Here is a 19175-nt window from a genome sequence, read left to right as displayed (position 1 = left end):
TACATAGTTTTAGTGGCATAACCTGAATAATTTTAACAGCCTTTCTGTGTCTTCATCTCTAGTTACACACACACACACTCACACACACACACACACATGCTTTTTCCCAAGACATAAAAATTATATTGGCTGTTATTTGCTACATTAAAAAAACCCTCCAAAGATTGAGTGATCTTCTAAATGAATATTTATTTTTATTAAAAAATATGACACATTAAAGTGAAACAGTTACATTTTAAACAATGAAGAAGGCATAAACTTTATTCATAGGCTTGGGAGGAACGATGTTGGCTTAAGTTCATGGTCACCCTGAATGTCAGGAAGAAGAACCCTCTCTGCTTTCTTCCTCTGTGAGCAACCAATATAAAGATGAAAAATTTACTCTTAAGCTTGAGAAGTGTTATGATTTGACTCTTATTTAGAAATTAAAACTTCTCCAGTAAAATCCCTTTTCTTTAGTCTTCATTTTGTAACAATCCCAAAGTTCATAAATGTATATTTGCTGAACTTGCTGCATCAAGCTAACTCAAAAATTGTTTAGAAGTTTTTTTTTACTTGTTTTTTCATGTGCTATTCCCCCAATGGAATATTTTTTAGGGGTTATATGTTTTATTTTGGGAATGTGGGGCAAATTTTTGCTTATTTTTTTCTACTGGTAAGATTTTTGATAAAATTTAAAATAGCCTAAAGAAACCAACATATAGTGCAATAGTGTTATTACTTTGTAATAACCACTTTTAAACTGATCATGCAAATAAAAACACAAATATAGTAGATCCCCATTTTTCTAAAGAAATATATTTTATTGACTTTTTTCCATTTTGTTACAAAGTGGTTCAAAAACTCATTCTTGCCTTGCTTGTTATTCAATGTTATGACAACTGCTTCCTCTGAGATGGTTAGTGGGGCTCTCCTAGGCACCAAAGACCATCATTTCGTGGTATCATTTTTTACAGGAAAATAACCTATGCTTAGACCTCTTGAAGAAGACCAGTTTAGTGGATTAATGTCTAATTTACACATAGTCATAAAGATAAACTTTGAATCTTTACAGATTAAACGCCCACTTTATACCATGGTGTAATTGTTTGAATTATAAGTGAGTGTACAGAATAGAGATATAGATATACTAGATATATCTATAAATAAAACAATGCTTTAAGGTAATGATACTCTTTGGCTTACTTAAATGCCTGTGGTGGATTCTTAGGAAAGGCTAAAATGCAAATGGTCCTACTATTATTGTCAATCTTAACACTGAGCTTGTGCGGAAGGTCCCTATGCTGCTGACTGTCAGCATCTCCAGGTTCACGATATACTCCCTCGGTCCTGACAGCGACTTCACGAGCACAAGCATGGCACTCACAGGACTTGTTTGCTATAATGAAAGAGAGAAGAAAGACTGAGAGAAGAATTCTTCTTGGATTAGTGTTTCTGTTATTTGTTATTGTACGTACTGTGAGAATTAGAGCAGTAGTGGGATAAAACAGCTTCTACTTAGTCTATGTGGTTTGAATCCTTTTTATCATTAACCTTTGTGTCCACCTATGTCATTAGCTCAAGTTACAAGAACTTGGCTTTTCAAAATGTTTTTCTGTCTTTTTTTATTTAAAAAAACATTTCCCATTAACACATGTTAGTGTTTAACGTTTCAAATTGCTTTTGATTTGTTAACATTTCTCTACCTTGTGTTGAATACTTCAGCCTTTTTAGAGAATAGTGATCAGATGGGAATCTGATAATCTTTAAACTGGCAAACAAAGTTGTCATTTTTCATTTTAACATTGTACATCTGTTTACATCCTAATGGATGAAGAGATAGTTAAATAGTTAATTTCAATAGAGTGTGGCAAATGAAATATAGGAATACACGGAATATAAGGATAAGGATGTAAAACAGAGGGTAACACTTTCATGAGGCTTTCAGATGCTTGAGGAACATTGAAATAGTCTGAAAGAAAGACAGGAAAAAGAAGAGAGTTATCTTTCTCCTCTAATTTTCCAATAGCAAGTGGGTTATTAGATAATGTAGTTCTTTCTATATTTTCATGTATGTGTGTGTCTGTGTGTTTTAACCATAAATGACTATTTTCTCCATTTCTGTTCCTTCTCTACTCCAATCCTGTATATACACTTTGGGCTGCTATTATTTTAACATGAAAATCCAAATAGTTTTTTGCTTGAAAGCTTTAGATATTCTATGAGGCGTTGTGTCATCTAAACCCTATTCATCTCTCCAGGCTCTTCTCAGGCTATTCTGCCTCTATCACATGAGTTCTAGAAAAACTGGACTTCTTTATAGTCCTTTCATTTTGTATTCTCTAATTTATCCTGGAGCTTAAATGTACTTCTTCAGTGGCTCCAAGACTACTACTATCTTAATTAGATCTATTTATTTATTATACATTTGTTAACAACTCTTCTAAGCACTTGTTCAGTAGTGCAGGAAATGCTTGGTTGTATTCATTGTTATGCATCCAGAATCTTCATTTGGTAGTTTCCTCTTGTAAGTAATAATTGTAAGTAATAGTAATACTTTGAAGGTACTGATTGGATTATTTAAAGAATATGTGAGGTGCTGGTGACATACACCTGTAATCTTAGCTACTCAAGAGGCTGAGATCTGGGGGATCAAAGTTTGAAGCAATACTAGGTAGGAAAATCCATGAGACTGTCTCATTAATCACTAAAAAGTCAAAAAGAACTATGGCTCAAGTGGTAAACTTCAGGGTCAGTGCCAGGTCCTGAGTTCAAGCCCAAGGAACGGCACAAACATTTTTTGGGGCTGGAGACATGACTCGAGTGGTAGAGTGCCTGTGTAGCAAGTGTCAAGCCTTGAGTTCCATCCCTAGTAATCCAAGTAAATATGTAAAGTATTTTTGAGCATCTTTTATGTGCTAGGCACTATTATATGTGCCAAGAATAGAAAAGTGAACACATGGGTTTGTTTGGTTAGCATTACAGTGACACAATTAAGTGAGTAATATGCCAGGTAATGATAGGGCTTTGTGTAAAACCATGGCTCAGTAAAGAAATGCATGTACTGGGGACAGATGAGACCCTAACTCAATTTCATGTATGACTCCTTTATAATATGTTCTCCTTTTAGAAAAGATCTCAGTATCCTCCTAAAAGAAATATAAGGAGGATTCCATATCCCAAATATCCTTTAATGGTTACATCAGCTCTCATGACTACCAAGTAGCTTCTTTTCTGTTAATTTTTTGATATCTTGAGACCATAAATGAAACAGATACTTGGCACCTTCTTTATTCATTGATGTTAACTTTTGCTTCACAGTAATACTGAAATTTGGTGAAATCAGTACACTGAATGTCTTAATTTCTAATAGCTGCTAGTTTGGAGCAGGGAATATAGTAGGTGCTTAACTAAGGTCTGCTGATAGATTATTATTTCTTTGTGTGTGTGTGTGTGTGTGTGTGTGTGTGTGTGTGTGTGTGTGTGTGTGCGCACGCGTGCGCATGCGCGCGCGCTGGTATTAGAGCTTGAACTCAGGGCCTCTTGCTCTCATTGGCTTCTTTTGCTCATGGCTAGTACTCTCTCTCTTAAGCTCTGCATTCAGTTCTGGCTGCTGGGTCAGTACAGATAAGTGTCTATTGGTTTTGTCTCTTGGTTGGCTTAGCACTGTGATCCTCAGATCTCAAGCTCTGGAGTAGCCAGGAATATAGTAATGACCCACAGATACCTAACTGTTAGCCAATTTTTGTGCCTAAATTTGTACAATATAAGTAGAATTTCAATGTGGAAATGTGGTAAGATTTTTTTTCAATTATTTGATAAGTAGTCTTGAAATAGAATTTTATTATTGTGAGTAGTTTTTAACATTTAAATAATTTAAAGTTCTTTAATGCTGGAATTATTAAAATTGACAATGCCTTATATAATTCATGAACAAAGGATTTTACTGGAGAAAAATGTGATAGTGTAAGGTCGGCTCCTGGATGGCAAGCACACTCCACCCTCCTCGCAGCAAAGTCTCCACCCAGTACCTGTATTACCTAGGCAAATGGCACACCTGGAAGAGGTCACATCTGCATCCCCTGAGGTCACATCTGAATTTGATGTGGCCACACCTTTCTCCATCCATACCCTAGATAAGGCCTAGCCCAGGCCCACACACCTTCTTTTCTAGCTCTCTCTCTTCTCATCTCTTTCCCAGCTCTCTTAGCTCTTTTCCCAGCTCTCTCTTTCCCAGCTCTTTCCCAGCTCTTTTTCCCAGGTCTTTCCCAGGCCTTTCCCCTCCAGCTGGTGCCAGCCTGAACGATGAATAAACCTACCCCTTACCTGAATACCACGTGCGTGGTACTGTTTTTACTTGGCTACCTCTTTTTAAAAACCTAACAATTAGTATTTATAATGGAAAACAATAGGCCAATAAATGCAGATGTGAATAAAGTAACCTTCCAAGTGCTGTGTTTGCTGCAGAGGAAGAACATGCTGGGGTTCCAACAGAGCCATGTTTGGACTGTTTATTGATTCTGCTGCTCAATGATTCTGTCAGGAAATTTTATTTTCTTAAGTCATGGCTAACAGTTCAAAATAGAAAGTTATTTCTGAAGATGATTGTTAAGATAAATCTATTTTATTACCTTGAATTTACCAATAATGTCTGGATTGGAATTATTTAGTTGAGCTATGTAAATCTCATTTAGAGGAGATTTCTTCAAATATCTAAAATACCTCAAGTATAAAACATCAAGTCTTAGAGTAGTTTATCTTTTTCATACAATAGATTATACTTGGAGTTAAGTTTTTCTCTTCAGAAGTTGGTAATGAGAAATTAATAATTTCTAACTTACTGACAAAGAAATGGAATCATGTTATTCTGGAGTTGGAAGGGAAGAAAATATATCAAAGAACAAGATAAATGTGTAAGCATAAAAAATGTGTAAACTTTATCACAAGAATGAATGTCCCAATGTACTTTCATATTCTCAAAATGAAATATTTAGTTGAGAATTTGATTGAAAATGAAGAATGCCCAAAGGAGTTTTGAGAAAATTGTAACTGGATGACTAACATCTTTAGCATGAAACAGTTTCCGTAACCCTGCCATCACGTTCATATGAAGTGGTGAGCTATATTTAAAACGTGTCAGAATTTTAACCTAAAATGAACTTGCTGAGATTTTTGCACAGAAAACTGTAAGGCTGAAACATTGGAGTTAGGAAGATTAATTTGTACAACTCTGGAGGAGTTGGGGAGGTAATGGGAAAAACTTCAAGGCCAGGCAGTGGGAGCAAAGATAATCCAGGAGACATTGTAAAAAAGAAATGACAGAATTCAGAAATGAGATTTCACATGGCCAGTTGAAGGCAAAGAAAAGACCCGAGAGAGCCCACAATGTCTGTCTAAAGTTTGCACAAAGGGTACAACTACTGACATAGTGCTCTGTGCAGGGCAGTGGGTCACGTCTCAGAGATTGCAGGAGTCTAATATGTGTGCAAATCTAAACTTTCCTGCAAATATAGCAACAAAGAATTAATGATTTTTGAAAAACTCTCCAGAAGCTTAAGCAAATGTTATTAAATTAAATGTTATTGATTTGTGATACTTACTTAGGTTTTGTGTGTGTGTGTGTTGGCAGTCACACACAACCCTATTAGAGTGTGCAGCTTAGAATAAGTGTGTCTTTAGGGAAGCATTTAGTCTCTTTGAGTCTCACTTTTCTTTTCTGTGAAAGGTGATCAATATTAATACCTGACAGTAGTACCAGGAGTATTAAATGAGATAATGCTTACACATAAAGCTCTTTAAATACTAGCTTTCCTCCCACAGGTATGCTATATGACAACAAACTGCTACCTTTTTCTCAACACCTAATGCCTCCTCCAAGATACTTACTCGCAGGTAGAACTCCCCATTTTCATTTCCAGATTTAATCCGAAAAGAATTGATGGTGTTGGCATAGACGGTTGTGGCCTGTATCTGGAAGATATCTGATGGCACAGACCTATCAGATCGGATGCTCATGTACTTGTAGACTATGGATTGGGGCAGCTCTCGGCACATAGCATTTGAGACTGGGCAAACACATCGGCTGCAGAGACAAACAGAAAGTATTCACTGGTTTGGCTTGGGAAAACCAGAAAACTCCTACTTTCAAAATTTCTAATGATTCTTACTTCTCTGATGTTAGAACATAGGGATCTTGACAAGGGTTTCGTGGGTAACAACGGAAGCCACCATGATAATTCCAGCACATTTCATCCTCTCGGCATTCATTGGTAGTTTCACACTCATTTATATCTGTAGAGACAAAGGGTTAAAAAAAACAATGGATCGGGCTGGGAAGGTGGCTCAGTGATAGAGCACTTGCCTTGCATGCTTGGTGGCTCAGTGGTAGAGCGCTTGCCTTGCATGCCTGAGGCCCTGGGTTCGATTCCTCAGCACACATACGCAAAAAGAAAAAAGCCGGAAGTGGTGCTATGGCTCAAGTGGTAGAGCGCTAGCCTTGAGCTGAAGAGCTGAGGGACAGTGCCCAGGCCCAGAGTTCAGGCCCCACGACCAGAACCCCCCCCCAAAAAAAACCCCAAAAAACAAAAACAACAACAACAAAAAACAATGGATATATGAAAATTTTGAGTGGCAGATTCTTGTTTGTAGTAAGGAGGTATGTGCATATGGGCTAAGCTCAACTGGGTGGGATCTGAAGTTACTTTATGACATCAGGACAGATGTAGCTGAGGCATCTTGGTCAGATTAATATGTGTCAAGTCATAATATATTATCAAGAATCAATTGTTTATTTCTTTTTTAAAAAAGTGTACTGTTTGCAGTTATTTCTTTTGTCTTTCGTTCCCCACCCACCCTGGTTTATTCTCTGTGGTCACTATTTCTGATTTTTGGAACCCTTTGCCTTGTATATAAGTTTATCTGATTTGGGGAAGGAAAATGGAATCACAGAAATGGTGGGACAAAAGGTGAACCAAAAGACTCCACATAGAGCTCCCCTATGACCCAGCAATCCCACTTTTGGGCATTTACCCAAATGTTCACAAACAAGACCACACTAAAGCTATCAGTACAACTATATTTATTGCAGCATTATTTACCATAGCTAAGATATGGAACCAACCCAGATGCCCCTCAGTAGATGAATGGATCAAGAAAATGTGGTATATATACACAATGGAATTCTATGCCTCCATCAGAAAGAATGACATTGGCCCATTTGTTAGGAAATGGGAAGACTTGGAAAAAATTATATTAAGTGAAGTAAGCCAGGCCCAAAGAAACCTAGGTCCCATGGTTTCCCTTATTTGCAATAACTAGTATATGTCTGAGACAAGCAGAAAAAGTCAGATAAGTTGATGTTAGGTGAAATGAACCCCAAGAGAAGTATTCAAATGTTTTTTCTTTCATGTGATTGTTTCTAACATATTTATAAGATGATTTCTTTGTGGCTTTGTATGTCCCTCCCCCATGGTATAACCCCTGCTTTCACTGTATTTGATGTTGATATAATTTGTGGAGGGGAAGGGCAAAAACAAGTCATTTAAATAGGGATACAGGTGAACCCGTTGCAACAATGAGATGTACAAGTCGTTATGTCGAAAAATGAACTTTACAACTTTGGGGGGGGGAGGAGGAGAAGGGGAAGGATATCGGGGGGAGCGGAGGGGGAAATGGGAAGCGGGGGGAGATGGGAAGGGATAGGAAGGGGAAACAAAGGAGGAGGCAACAATGCTTGGTAAGAAATGTACTCATTATCTTGCCCATGTAATTGTAACTCCTCTGTATGGTATTTTCATAATGAAAAAAAAAAGAAATAAAAAAAGGTGAACCAATGCAACAGCAATACTCACTAGACACTATGTTGGAAATGAACTTTACAACTTGTGGGGGGAGTGTAATGGGGGGGAAAGGGAAAGCAGGAGAAAACAAGGGAGGGGGAAACACTGTTAGAAAAGAAATGTACTCATTACCTTATGTAACTGTAACCCCTCTGTACATCACCTTTACAATAAAATAAAATAAATCCCAATTGTTCACCTGTTGTATTCAAAGCCAAATGTGAAACAGTAGGTCTTACAGAAAAGTGAAACACAAACAAGAAAAACCCCAACAGTTTTTGGCAACAGGGAGATGCTAATTTAGTTGCAAAAATAGATGTGGCAGCATTTACTTATAAAATAAAGCTGAATTTAAAAACAGATAGGTAAATGCATTAGAGAATTTGAAGAACTGATTAATTCTGCTTTGAAGATTAGGAAAATCCAGTGATGGAGTAGGCTTATCAACTTGCCTTGAAGGGTGATGGCTAGATGTAATTTTCATGCGTAAGGTGGGGAAGCCTTCCAGGATAAGAAAGCAGCTAGTGAAATCCACAGAAAGGACAGCTGAAAGAAAAAGGCTAGAAATGTTTTAGTAAGCAGCATGCAAGGACAGTTGATACTTTGGGAGAAGATTGCTGGATTCAGAGGAAGCACAGTGGAACAGGAGGTATAAAGTAGAGCATTTAAGGACTCTGTGGAAGAAGGGGTTGTTGATAGTAAGAGGTACACCAGGAAAAGGCAGTGCCCAAGAAGCAGAAGGGGAATGCGCTGGGAAGGAGGGTTGTAGGTAGGCCTGGTGGATAAGGACTGATTTTAGATTTGGCTATTAGGAAATCCTAGATGACATTTGGAAAGACAGTTTACTAGCAAGTCATACTTTTTTTGTGTGTGCCAGTACTGGAGCTCAGCGCCTGGGTGCAATTACTTCTTTTATATAGTTGCTGCCAGGCAATTGAACTCAGGCCAGGGCCTGAGCTTTTTCACTCAAGGCTATCACTCTATCACTAGAGCCACAGCTCTGCTTTCAGCTTTTTGGTGTTTATTTGGAGATAAGAGTCACACAAACTTTCCTGCCCAGGCTGACTTTGAACTGAGATCTTCAGATCTCAGTTTCTTGAGTAGATCTAGGATTACAGGTATGAGCCACTGCAAGTCATACTTTTATAACAACAGTAACAATTAATATCTACTTCCCTACCTAAGTATATCTTCTTTTTCATTTTATATTTATCCAGTTCAAATTCATTAATTTTCCCCTTCCACAAGTAATTTACTGAGTCATTGTTATAGGCCATGTAAAGACCAGGCACTGAAATATGCTCTTATACATGGTCTTACCTTTTAGGGCCTTTATTACTTTCTGCTTGGCATTATTATATTCTTTGCATTAAAAATCCTATTAGATTATTCATTCTTTTGGAGTAAGGGCTTCTATCACCTCTTAATCACCACCTAGTATTAATGCACAGGAGTTTTTAGCTTTGATGAACATAAGGTAATTAAGCGGCTCCTTACATTTTAGAGATGAGCAAGAAAGATACTAGCTCCATTTTAAATGAAGGAAAAACAAATAAGTGGCCAGTTCAGGTTTGCATAGTGATAGGCATCTTAACATTGTAAGGAAATAAATAGGAAAAAATTCTTTGATGGGAAAAATTATTTTAGCTTCTAACTAGCAAAATTTATCTGTTATCCAGGAAGAGAATGGAAAAGCTATACACTTTCCAAGTGTCAGTTATAAGAAGTCTTTTCTTGGACTGACTACAACTGAAGGCAGAAAACCTAGATTTCTCAGAAGTCACAACTGACCCCTTTTATATTTTCTCCCTCCCCTCCCTCCTTTAAAAAATAAAGTATTTAGCTACAGGGAAATCTGAGACTGGTTTTTATAATATGTAGTCCAACAGTGGCATAAGGAAACAATGCTGAAACTTTATTACTAAATAATTACAATAATTTAGAGCCTAGCATAATTAACAGCTTGATCATTCTGAAAAGTTTTTCAGAAATTAATAGTATTAAATATTAGATGAACATATGTCTGCATGTATATTTTATCTCCTCTTTTCTTTTCCCTCCCATGCTTCCTTGCTTCTTCCTTCCCTCCACCCCTCTTTCCCTTCTCCCCCCCCCCACATGCACACACAGAACTCATTTTTGCAAACCTATGGAAAATAGAACAGTTATTTCATATCCAAGACAAGCCTTTTGGAGGAAGGAAAATCAAAACCTTCAATTTTACTTTCAACACAATACTTATAACCCCCATATGTGATTTCAGTGTATTTTCTACTTTAATTTTAATTTTCTACTTTGTATATCCAGACTAGAAAATTCAGATCTCATTGTACACTAATTTGTTTCTTTGTTGAGTATTAAATTCATTTATGATCAGAAACATAGACCATTGCTTTAAGAACTCCAGAGAAATTGGTTAAAATATCTCACTAACATTTTCCTGAATTAGGTTTAACATGTAAACCCATTGGAATGCAATGCTTTGCCATAATTAACATTTATATAACATGTATATAAATATGTTTATTATACAAATAATGACATTTTGTCCTTGATGTTTTCCTTTATTTAAACAAAAGATTTTACTGTCCTTTTATGCAATCTTTCCAATTCTGATTGGACCCTCTAGAGAAAAGTTAGTATTACTCATTTACATTGCTAAGTAGATTTCATAAAAACACTAATTGTTCAAAGTTTGCAGATTATAAATTATTTATACATGTTACTTTTCATACTTCCCTTTTTCCAAACAGAGAAAACTGATGCTTAGAAAAGTTTGATGATTTGTTCAAGACTGCGCAGAATCCTATTACTTCTATGTTTTTCCTGGCCAAAACAGAACACTTCACATGTATGAAAGCAATGAACTTACCCTGACATGTTCTACTTCTCACCACTTGATATCCCTGGGGGCACATACATGAGAATTTTCCAGGTTCATTGACACATTGATATTGACACAGGTAGCTTGATGTTCTGCATTCATCAATGTCTGTGTCATTAGACAAAAGCAAGGACACCATGTTGAAAAACTTGCATGTTACTACTTTAGAAATAAATATTTTAAGTGAGGTGAAGAGAGTAAAAAGATTACCGACTGGAAAACAGAATAAAAACAAGGTTTTTTATCAGGAGCTCAAGGGCTACATCTAATACTATCAGCTCATTTTCCTCTCTTCACAACATAGATAGTTTCTCTCACATCAACTTCATGGAATGTTTGCCAACAGTGTGGTCAACCCTGGGGCTAATTGTGCTAGCTGGGTACAGAGACTGAACTGGCTTATGGTGGATGCTCTTCACTTTGGCTCTGCAGAGCCAACTGGAAGCAGATTTGTGTCTGCCTTCTCAGGAACTGGGTGACTATTGCTAAGGTTTGAACTCCAAGACCATCCCTGTGCAAGTTTGTAGAGGTGAAATCTTGACAGGATCCAGCCTTTAGGGTAAAAAAATGCTTTGTATTTCTGAACAGCTGTATTCCTATACCTTGCTTTGAAGGGCAGAACAAGACATCTTAAACTGCATTGCAGGCAGTATAAGAAATACTTTCCCTTGTTTTTTTTTTTTTTTTTTTGTAATGTTTTGACATGTCCTCGGGTCTTCTCAAACCTAAGTATGCATGCCAACTATCTGACATTCTTGTTAAATACAGATTCTGACTCGGGAGGTCTGGGTTGAAGTCTCAACTTCTGAATCACGAGCTTCAAGGAGATGCCCATGCCACACCTTGAGATGCAAACCACAAGATCTTCCTTTCTAATGATTATATCCAGCCTGCCACTAATATTTCAATCTTGTTTTTTTATTGGCTTTCAGTAGTATGTTAAAAAGCCAAGGTTATACCTGAAGAACATGAATTTTATTTTAGAATAGAATTTCCAGAATAGAATTTCTGATCATACATATGAGATAAAGCAAAACCAGTGACAAAGATGACTCTTCTTGCACATGATTCAGAAAGCCTTTTACCTTCACAGCTGATCCTGTCGCTGCTCAGCTCATACCCTTGGTTGCACTGACAGATGAATGAACCAAGAACATTGTAGCACTGCTGAGCACATTGGTTGCTGGCATCACATTCATTGATATCTGCAAGGAAAGTTTAAAAAAAATATGTATCTATCTTTGAACTTATCCTCCCTTTTTTTGTACCCATATCATCTGATGATAAGTGAGTAATTCCCCAGCTGAATTCTTTGCCTTGCAGAAGCTCATTGGAGAACATCCATTCAGTTTCAAATTTGTTGGAACAACTTTAAAGGTCTGTCATATCCTTGTTTTAGAAATACAAGAATATTTTTTCCCTAGGAATGACAGTTAGTTTTATGTTTGATAAGTCTTCCCAAAAGAATTTAATGCTTCTAATAAATACACATTCCAGGATCTATTTTCTTTTGTTGTTTGGCTTCAAAATGCCAGGTCTATAAATAATTGTTATAAGACACTCATAGTGATATAGTCTCTCAGCATGCTGTGGTGAAGATTTATCTTTGCTATTTATTACTTTTTAAATGGTTTCTGTTAAATTCCATTACAATTATAACATATGCCTTTGAGACCCATAGAGAGTTTTGCAATGCTCTAAGGCACTGAAAATATTGTGAAAAAGCATTTTTTCCCTGCACTAGATTTTTTCCATGTCAGGCAAATTTTATAATTGTGTGCTGTGACACTGCATTCTGAAAGAGGAGAAGCAGCATGTAAAAACTCAGATGCACTTTCAGTGGAAAGTTAATGTACTTTAACGTCCAGCAACCCCTTTGGCACCTTCAGCATGTCTATCATACACTGTTGACTAACTGATGAATGATGTCCATCCATTGATCTGCACTCATAAAAGCATTTGTTTTGATACACTCACAGTGTAAAACTAAAACTGGGGTTCAGAAAGTTTTCTATTCACATCTTGATGTGTTTTGAGAAACAGATTAGCTATTGTTTTTCAGCTTTATGATTGCTTAATGGCATGATGAAACCAGTTTACTCAGAAACAGAAAACTAGAAATACCATAGTATGCAATTAAAAAAAATTGCTGTGAATTGATCTCAGGGCCTCATGCTCAGCAAGTGCTCTGCCACTTGAGCTTTTTTGTTTTAGATTTTTTTTTTTTTTTTGGAAATAGTCTTACTGTTACTATTACCTTTGCCTAAACTTCCCTTGAACTATATCGATCCTCCTGCCTCTGCTTATAGCATGCTCTACTATGCCTGGAAGGCCTCCTTTTCTCCCTCCCATTTTCTTTTATTAGCATATAGTAATTGTACAAGGGGGTTCACTGTGATATGTCCATACATGCATATAATATGATTTGATCAAATTTACCTCTCTATTCTGATTATTTTTTCCTATTCCTCACCTTTAATAGGTTTTATTATTTTATTTTCACACATGCATGTCAAATACTTTGATCATATTCAACCCCCATCCTCCCTCCCTCCCTCCCTCCCTCCCTCCCTCCCTTCCCTCCCTCCCTCCCTCCCTCCCTCCTTCCCTTCCTCCCTTCCTTCCTTCCTTCCTTCCTTCCTTCCTTCCTTCCTTCCTTCCTTCCTTCCTTCCTTCCTTCCTTCCTTCCTTCCTTTCCTTTTTTGGTGCTGGTCCTGGGGTGTAAACTCAGGACACAGTTGCTCTCTGAGCTTCTTTTGCTCCAGGTTAGTGCTCTACTACTTGAGTCGCACAACTCCATTTCTGGCTTTTTGGTAGTTTATTGGAGATAAGTCTCATGAACTTTCCTTCCCAGGCTGTCTTCAAACTGTAATCTTCAGATCCCAGCCTTCTGCGTAGCTAGGATTTCAAGTGTGAGCCACCAGTGCCCATTCCCCCATTCTTTCCTTACAGACAGAAATCAATCACAAAAGGCTTACCTACGCAAGTATAGTTGTTTGCTGCCAACTGAAACCCAGGATTGCACTGACAATAAAATGAGCCTGGTGTGTTCACACATCTTTGGTGGCAATATGGAGGCACCGTGCATTCATCTATATCTATGTGATCAAACACACACAGAGAACCAAATTATTGACTTACCAAGTTCTCATCAGAGGTGATCTAGAAAGCATTATCTAGGGAAGACCTCATTTAAAAAAATAATTCTTCTTTCCTTTTTTCCTCCCATCTCTATTCTTCCCTCTTCCCTCTGCTCCCTGTTATTCCATTCCTCTCTCCCTTTCTGCTAAAATTAGGATGTTTGTGTTTCAGAAATACTTTGGTCAGTATTGTGTAGGTAAGTAAGATGTTAAGAATAGAGACTGATTGCACATCCTTTTCAGTGGTAAAGAAACCTGGGTAGATAGGGTGAATCTTGTTAAGACCATTTCACATACATAAGAATGTCAGTTTGGGGGCCAGGGCTTATTTAAAATGAGAAAAAATAAAAAGAGCAACTGAAGAAAGGAATGATGTATACAAGACTGAAAGGAGAAGTGGGTTGTGCTCAGCTGGTGACTATGACTAAGCCATTTAAATGCTCATTCTCTTGGTGTTCTGCACAATGTGATAGGAAGGCTTGCCATGTGTATCTTTGGAAGTTTTTGTGAGGGTCAAATGAAAGAACACCATGGAAGGAAAGGATGCTAAACAAGTGACCTATTGAGAATGCCCTTTTGACATTTTGATGAAGTGTTCCACCCTGTGTCCTTCTCTGATAAATATTTCCAACCATAAAATGCTCAGCTGAGAACTTGCAGATTAGGATCATCGTTGAAGCATAATAATGTGTCATTAATTCAGACTGCACATTGTGACTACACCAATATGGCATGTGCAATCTAAAACAATCATTATGCATCTGCAACAATGTAAACCTTTATAGTTACCCTGCCTTATAGTAAAACAAACTAAAGCAAAGCTAGGCTGAGTTCTGTTGGAATTTTTAAAAAGAGAGGCAGTGTGATCAAGTGGCCTCTGGGTAAACTAAGTTTGAATCTCTGTTCTGACCAGTACAAGGTTGGTCTTCTCAAGTTTCTACTTGTCTATTCTGTAAGTGATCATGCAAGAGAATTGCATGATGTAGGTAAAGTTTCTGAAACAGAGCAGGTATATACCCTTATTCAAGGTATATACTCTTATTCAAAGGGTATGTAATTGTGTGTGTGTGTGTATGAGAGAGAGAGGGGAGGGGGGTTGAACTCAGTGCCTTGTTCCATTGCTTGGATTTGTCTGCCTGGGCTGGCTCTGAACCTTGATCCTCAGATATTAGTCCCCTGCATTGCTAGGCATGAATCACTAACACATAAAAAACTCAAGATTGTTTTTTAAGACCTCCTGCAGGGGGGCTACGTCTCCCACAAACTACAATAGATTATTCTACCCTATTTATTCTCTTAATCTGCTTCATATTTCTGTGTAAACCTTGACATCATGTGATACCCTTATTCACTTGTCTCCCCCATAATCATTCATGTAAAATTAAGAACTGTCTCCTTTCCCTGAGGTGTAGAGATAGTAGGAGAGAGATTTTTGTCTGCTCACTTCCGAATGCTTAATTTTTGGAATAAAAGCTGCCATAGTAGGTGTTCAACAAACATGATTTGAATGAATGGAAAATTAATACTAACTAAGAGCAATTTTAGTGTAGTACTTTCTCCTACCACCTAGTGTCTTAGGAAGATAGCAGTATTGGATAGACCATTTGTTATTTATAATAGCCTCAAGGGAACCATGGTTTTGTGCAATATGTTCAATTCTATGGCCCAGCATATGGGACACAGTCCTTTATATATATATGGTGAATAAATGATGCAAACCTTCTCAACTAGCAGATTCTCATCAAACTTATTTGTTAGCACTGTGTTTGACATTGGAGGTTTAGCATGATAGATATAGGTCATGAGAAAGATAGGCATGAAATAAATTACTTCATGAGATGGTAAGGTCCATATTAGAAAATGATACAGAAAGAGGGGGAGAACTGTGCTACCCAAAGTGAGGCCTATTGACTGCTGCTGGGTGGTGGCCTATTGGGACTAATCTATAACTAAGTACAGAAATTTAGAGTACATGTTTAGAAGTAGAATCTGACATTTCCACAACATCTGTATTATACTTTACAGAAATATTGGTCTGAAAGATTGGAATTTAAAGAATACCTGTTTATAATTTGGTGAGGAAGAGGTAACTAATTATATTTGAGAATATGGAAGATTTCCTAGAGGAGGTAACCCTGAGCTGAGATTTGCTAACAGGCAATGTTCTTGGGCTGAGAATTTGTGTAGAGGCATTGAAGTAGGATGCTATATATAGGGAACTAGAATTAGAAGTAGTTGGGACTGGAGTAGGTAATACTGTGGGTCTATGGAGTTTCTGCACATTTGTATCCTAAATCACAGCTTCTGTCTGCAAATACTAGGCCTTCCTCTAGGGCATTGGGCTTCAATGCCAGCATTTAGGCACAGGCTATGGCAGGCAGAACTGGTCCAGGGCTGGAAAGGAACTCAGTGTCGACATACAAATGTTAACAGTTCACATTCTCATACAAAAATTGATCCTGGTTGCCGGTCCCCACCTTCTCTCCCTCTGTTCCTAGGAGAAAATAATGGCTCTCCATTGGTCTGTGGTAAGAGGTGGTATGTAAATAAATGGATGGAGGGAGTCAATTATAGATCTGTAAGCTGCCTGCTGGGCATACAGGATTAAGCCAGAAATGCTTTGTTTTACTTCATTATTTGCCAGTTGGCCTCTTCATGATGCCTTCTTTTATTCATTTGAAACATCTACCATGTGGTTATGGGCACTCTTCTGGGACTGGGGGAGTTAAGAGCGGCACAAGCCAACTTGGCTCCTGCCCTCAGGGAGCTGACACTCTCGGGCCCTCGTCAAGCATGCACTGTTAAGGGCCTGAAGGCATTCTAAGCATAGCCATATATGAACTCCTGAGATTGGTATTTGTATTATCCACAGGATCTATGTGCAAGGCAACAAGACAGAGAGAATTTAAGAGAGTTAACCAAGTCCTTAAAATAATTAGGGGTGGGGCCATGATTCTACCTCACTATTTACCTTATGGCAGTGAATTATGACCAAGCAGCAAGTGTGTTAATGCTACACTCACTCATATAAAATTATTTCTATTGCCTTTTTGATCCCATTTTCATATGCCAGATTTCTGTTTCAGTTTAATCTGTAACTTTTAAATTTAAGCTCAATTTTAAAGGTTTCTTGGTTGTTGGAAAATAGATTAGTATTTCAATAAAAGAGAAAGAGAAAGCAGTTTTAGCTATCATTTTGTGTATATGAATGCTTTGTTTTGAATGTCTGAAGATACTCAGGATAGGACATTGCTTTGCAGTGCTGAGACTTACCTACACACTGTTCTCCTCGCTTCTGATACCCAGTAGGGCACTGACATGTGAAAGAGCCTCTTAAGTTGATGCAAACTTGGTCGGCTCTACAGTTGTGCGTCCCCGCCGTACACTCGTCGATGTCTGCCAAAGACACCCAGCACAGAATTTCAGTTCCTTGTCAACACATAGATTGTTCTCTCTGTTTTAATTGTTTTTATAGTTTTGAAACAAGGCCTTGCTATGTAACCCAGGTCTCAAACTGATGATCCTCCTACCTCAGTCTCCCATGAGCTGGTATTATAAGGGATATAACCACCATGTCCAACATGATCATATTTTTTCTTAAGCTGAATTTTAACCTTAAAAACATTCTAATATTGGTAATATTGGAAAGGTTTACAATTATTATAAGTGCTCATAAAATAATTTCAGAGATGCCATTGTATGCATCAATGATAATATACTTAGCTCAGCTTCTGTGGTTTTGTTAAGAAATGAAACATTTCCAATGTGACTAACTACTTCTCTGAGATGGTTTTGTATTAATTCAAATCTTCTACATCATGACATTAAGTTAAACAAATAAAAGCATTACACAATTTTGGTGTTCTCTAACAAGTGAAGACTAAACTTCATTGAAAAATATCACAAAACCTATATTCCTAGACAGCAAATTTTGCATAAAACCAAGACAGATTTAGAAGGTCTTCTGTTATCATTGTGGCAGACCCAGGATGGTACTTTGGAAGAAAGAGATTAAAAGAGATTAAAAAAAAGAGCTATCATCAATTAGATCACTCAATTCCTTGCTTCCCTTTTAGAAGTTAAGGAAGCCAGTGCTGGTGGCTCACATCTCTAATTCTAGGTGCTCAGGAGGCTGAGATCTGAGAATCATGGTTAAAAACCAGCTCGGGCAGGAAAGTTGTGAGATTCTTGTCTCCAATTAACCACGAGAGAACCAGAAGTGGAGCTGTGGTTCAAAGTAGTAGAGCACTTGCCTTGAGCAAAACAACTCAGGGACAGCACCCACGCCCTGCGTTTAAGTGCCACAACTCACACACACACACACACACACACACACACACACACACACACACACACAACTCAGAGAATCATCTTTACTATTGTTTGGTTATTCTTTTTCCCCCATTTTTTGAAAGAGAATTGTTACTATTGTTACTATTCAATGTTTTAGTGTGAGAAGTTTAGGTTATAAATACATAAGGAAGTTGTCTTGAGATAGCAATTTTACTAAACCAAGTATGGAAGTGATAAGATTCTACCAGACAAAGGGAGAAGAGGTGAAAATTACTTCCTATGACTATAAGGTGGTAAGGCACCTTCTTCCATACTTCTTGGAACTTGGCTCTAAAGTTTTAGCTAAGTCTTTGATATAGTTTTTGCTTTGTTTTGAAAATTATTAGTACTATCACTGGTATTTTCAAGTCAGCAATCACAATCTAGGTACAGTGCAATGGCGCAACAATTTTGCTGTGAAATATCTGCCCCCTTTTATGTCTTTTATTATTTTCTCTTGTGCACTTGATGAAAACCTTTCTACTGGGGTTTCTTCAGAGCTTTTTATAACTCGCTAATGCAGAAATGACAGCAGAATTCCTATTGTTTTATGTCAAGAACATTTGCCAGCACTTGCAGTGATAACAGCCCTGAGAGATATGGCCATGTTAGACTCAGATGTGGCAAATTTTCTCTGTCCCTGCTGGCAGAAGATCAAAGGTTTGGGTTGGCTGCTACGTTTCTAAAGAGGTCTCCCTTGTAACTGAGGCTTTTCTTCTTGAGATATCTCTTTACAAACTGCTTATTGATGTCCTGCAATTTCCTTTCTATTTTTCATCATTTATTTGAAGTCTGTTTTGATAAATAAGCTATTTCCAGTGGGATAATAAGTAGGTTTTTTGTTTTTGTTTTTTTTTGGGTCCGGTCATGGGGCCTGAACTCTGGGCCTGGGCGCTGTCCCTCAGCTCTTCAGCTCAAGGCTAGTGCTCTACCACTTGAGCCATAGCGCCACTTCCGGCTTTTTCCTTATTGCTTATGTGGTGCTGGGGAATCGAACCCAGG

The 19175-nt window shown here is 37.7% G+C and overlaps 1 protein-coding gene across 4 annotated transcripts in view; it reads right to left on the bottom strand.

Annotated features, from left to right (window-relative positions):
• Positions 1 to 454: 454 nt before the first annotated feature.
• Efemp1 (EGF containing fibulin extracellular matrix protein 1) overlaps positions 455 to 19175 on the bottom strand; it is a 58840-nt gene continuing 40119 nt past the window's right edge. For all 4 annotated transcript variants that reach the window (XM_042691243.1, XM_042691244.1, XM_042691246.1 and 1 more), the window contains exons 5-11: positions 17115 to 17237; positions 13680 to 13799; positions 11787 to 11906; positions 10690 to 10809; positions 6147 to 6270; positions 5866 to 6061; positions 455 to 1378 (exon numbers count right to left, since the gene is read on the bottom strand). In XM_042691243.1, coding sequence (XP_042547177.1) covers positions 1217 to 1378; positions 5866 to 6061; positions 6147 to 6270; positions 10690 to 10809; positions 11787 to 11906; positions 13680 to 13799; positions 17115 to 17237 — 965 coding nt within the window. In that variant the 3' untranslated portion in view covers positions 455 to 1216. The remainder of the gene's footprint in view (positions 1379 to 5865; positions 6062 to 6146; positions 6271 to 10689; positions 10810 to 11786; positions 11907 to 13679; positions 13800 to 17114; positions 17238 to 19175) is intronic.

The sequence above is a fragment of the Dipodomys spectabilis genome, unplaced genomic scaffold, assembly GCF_019054845.1.
Source record: "Dipodomys spectabilis isolate Male_0828 unplaced genomic scaffold, ASM1905484v1 ptg000141l, whole genome shotgun sequence".
NCBI lineage: Eukaryota > Metazoa > Chordata > Mammalia > Rodentia > Heteromyidae > Dipodomys > Dipodomys spectabilis.
The sequence above is the reverse complement of the archived record's forward strand: the minus strand, read 5'-3'. Positions and strand labels throughout refer to the sequence as shown.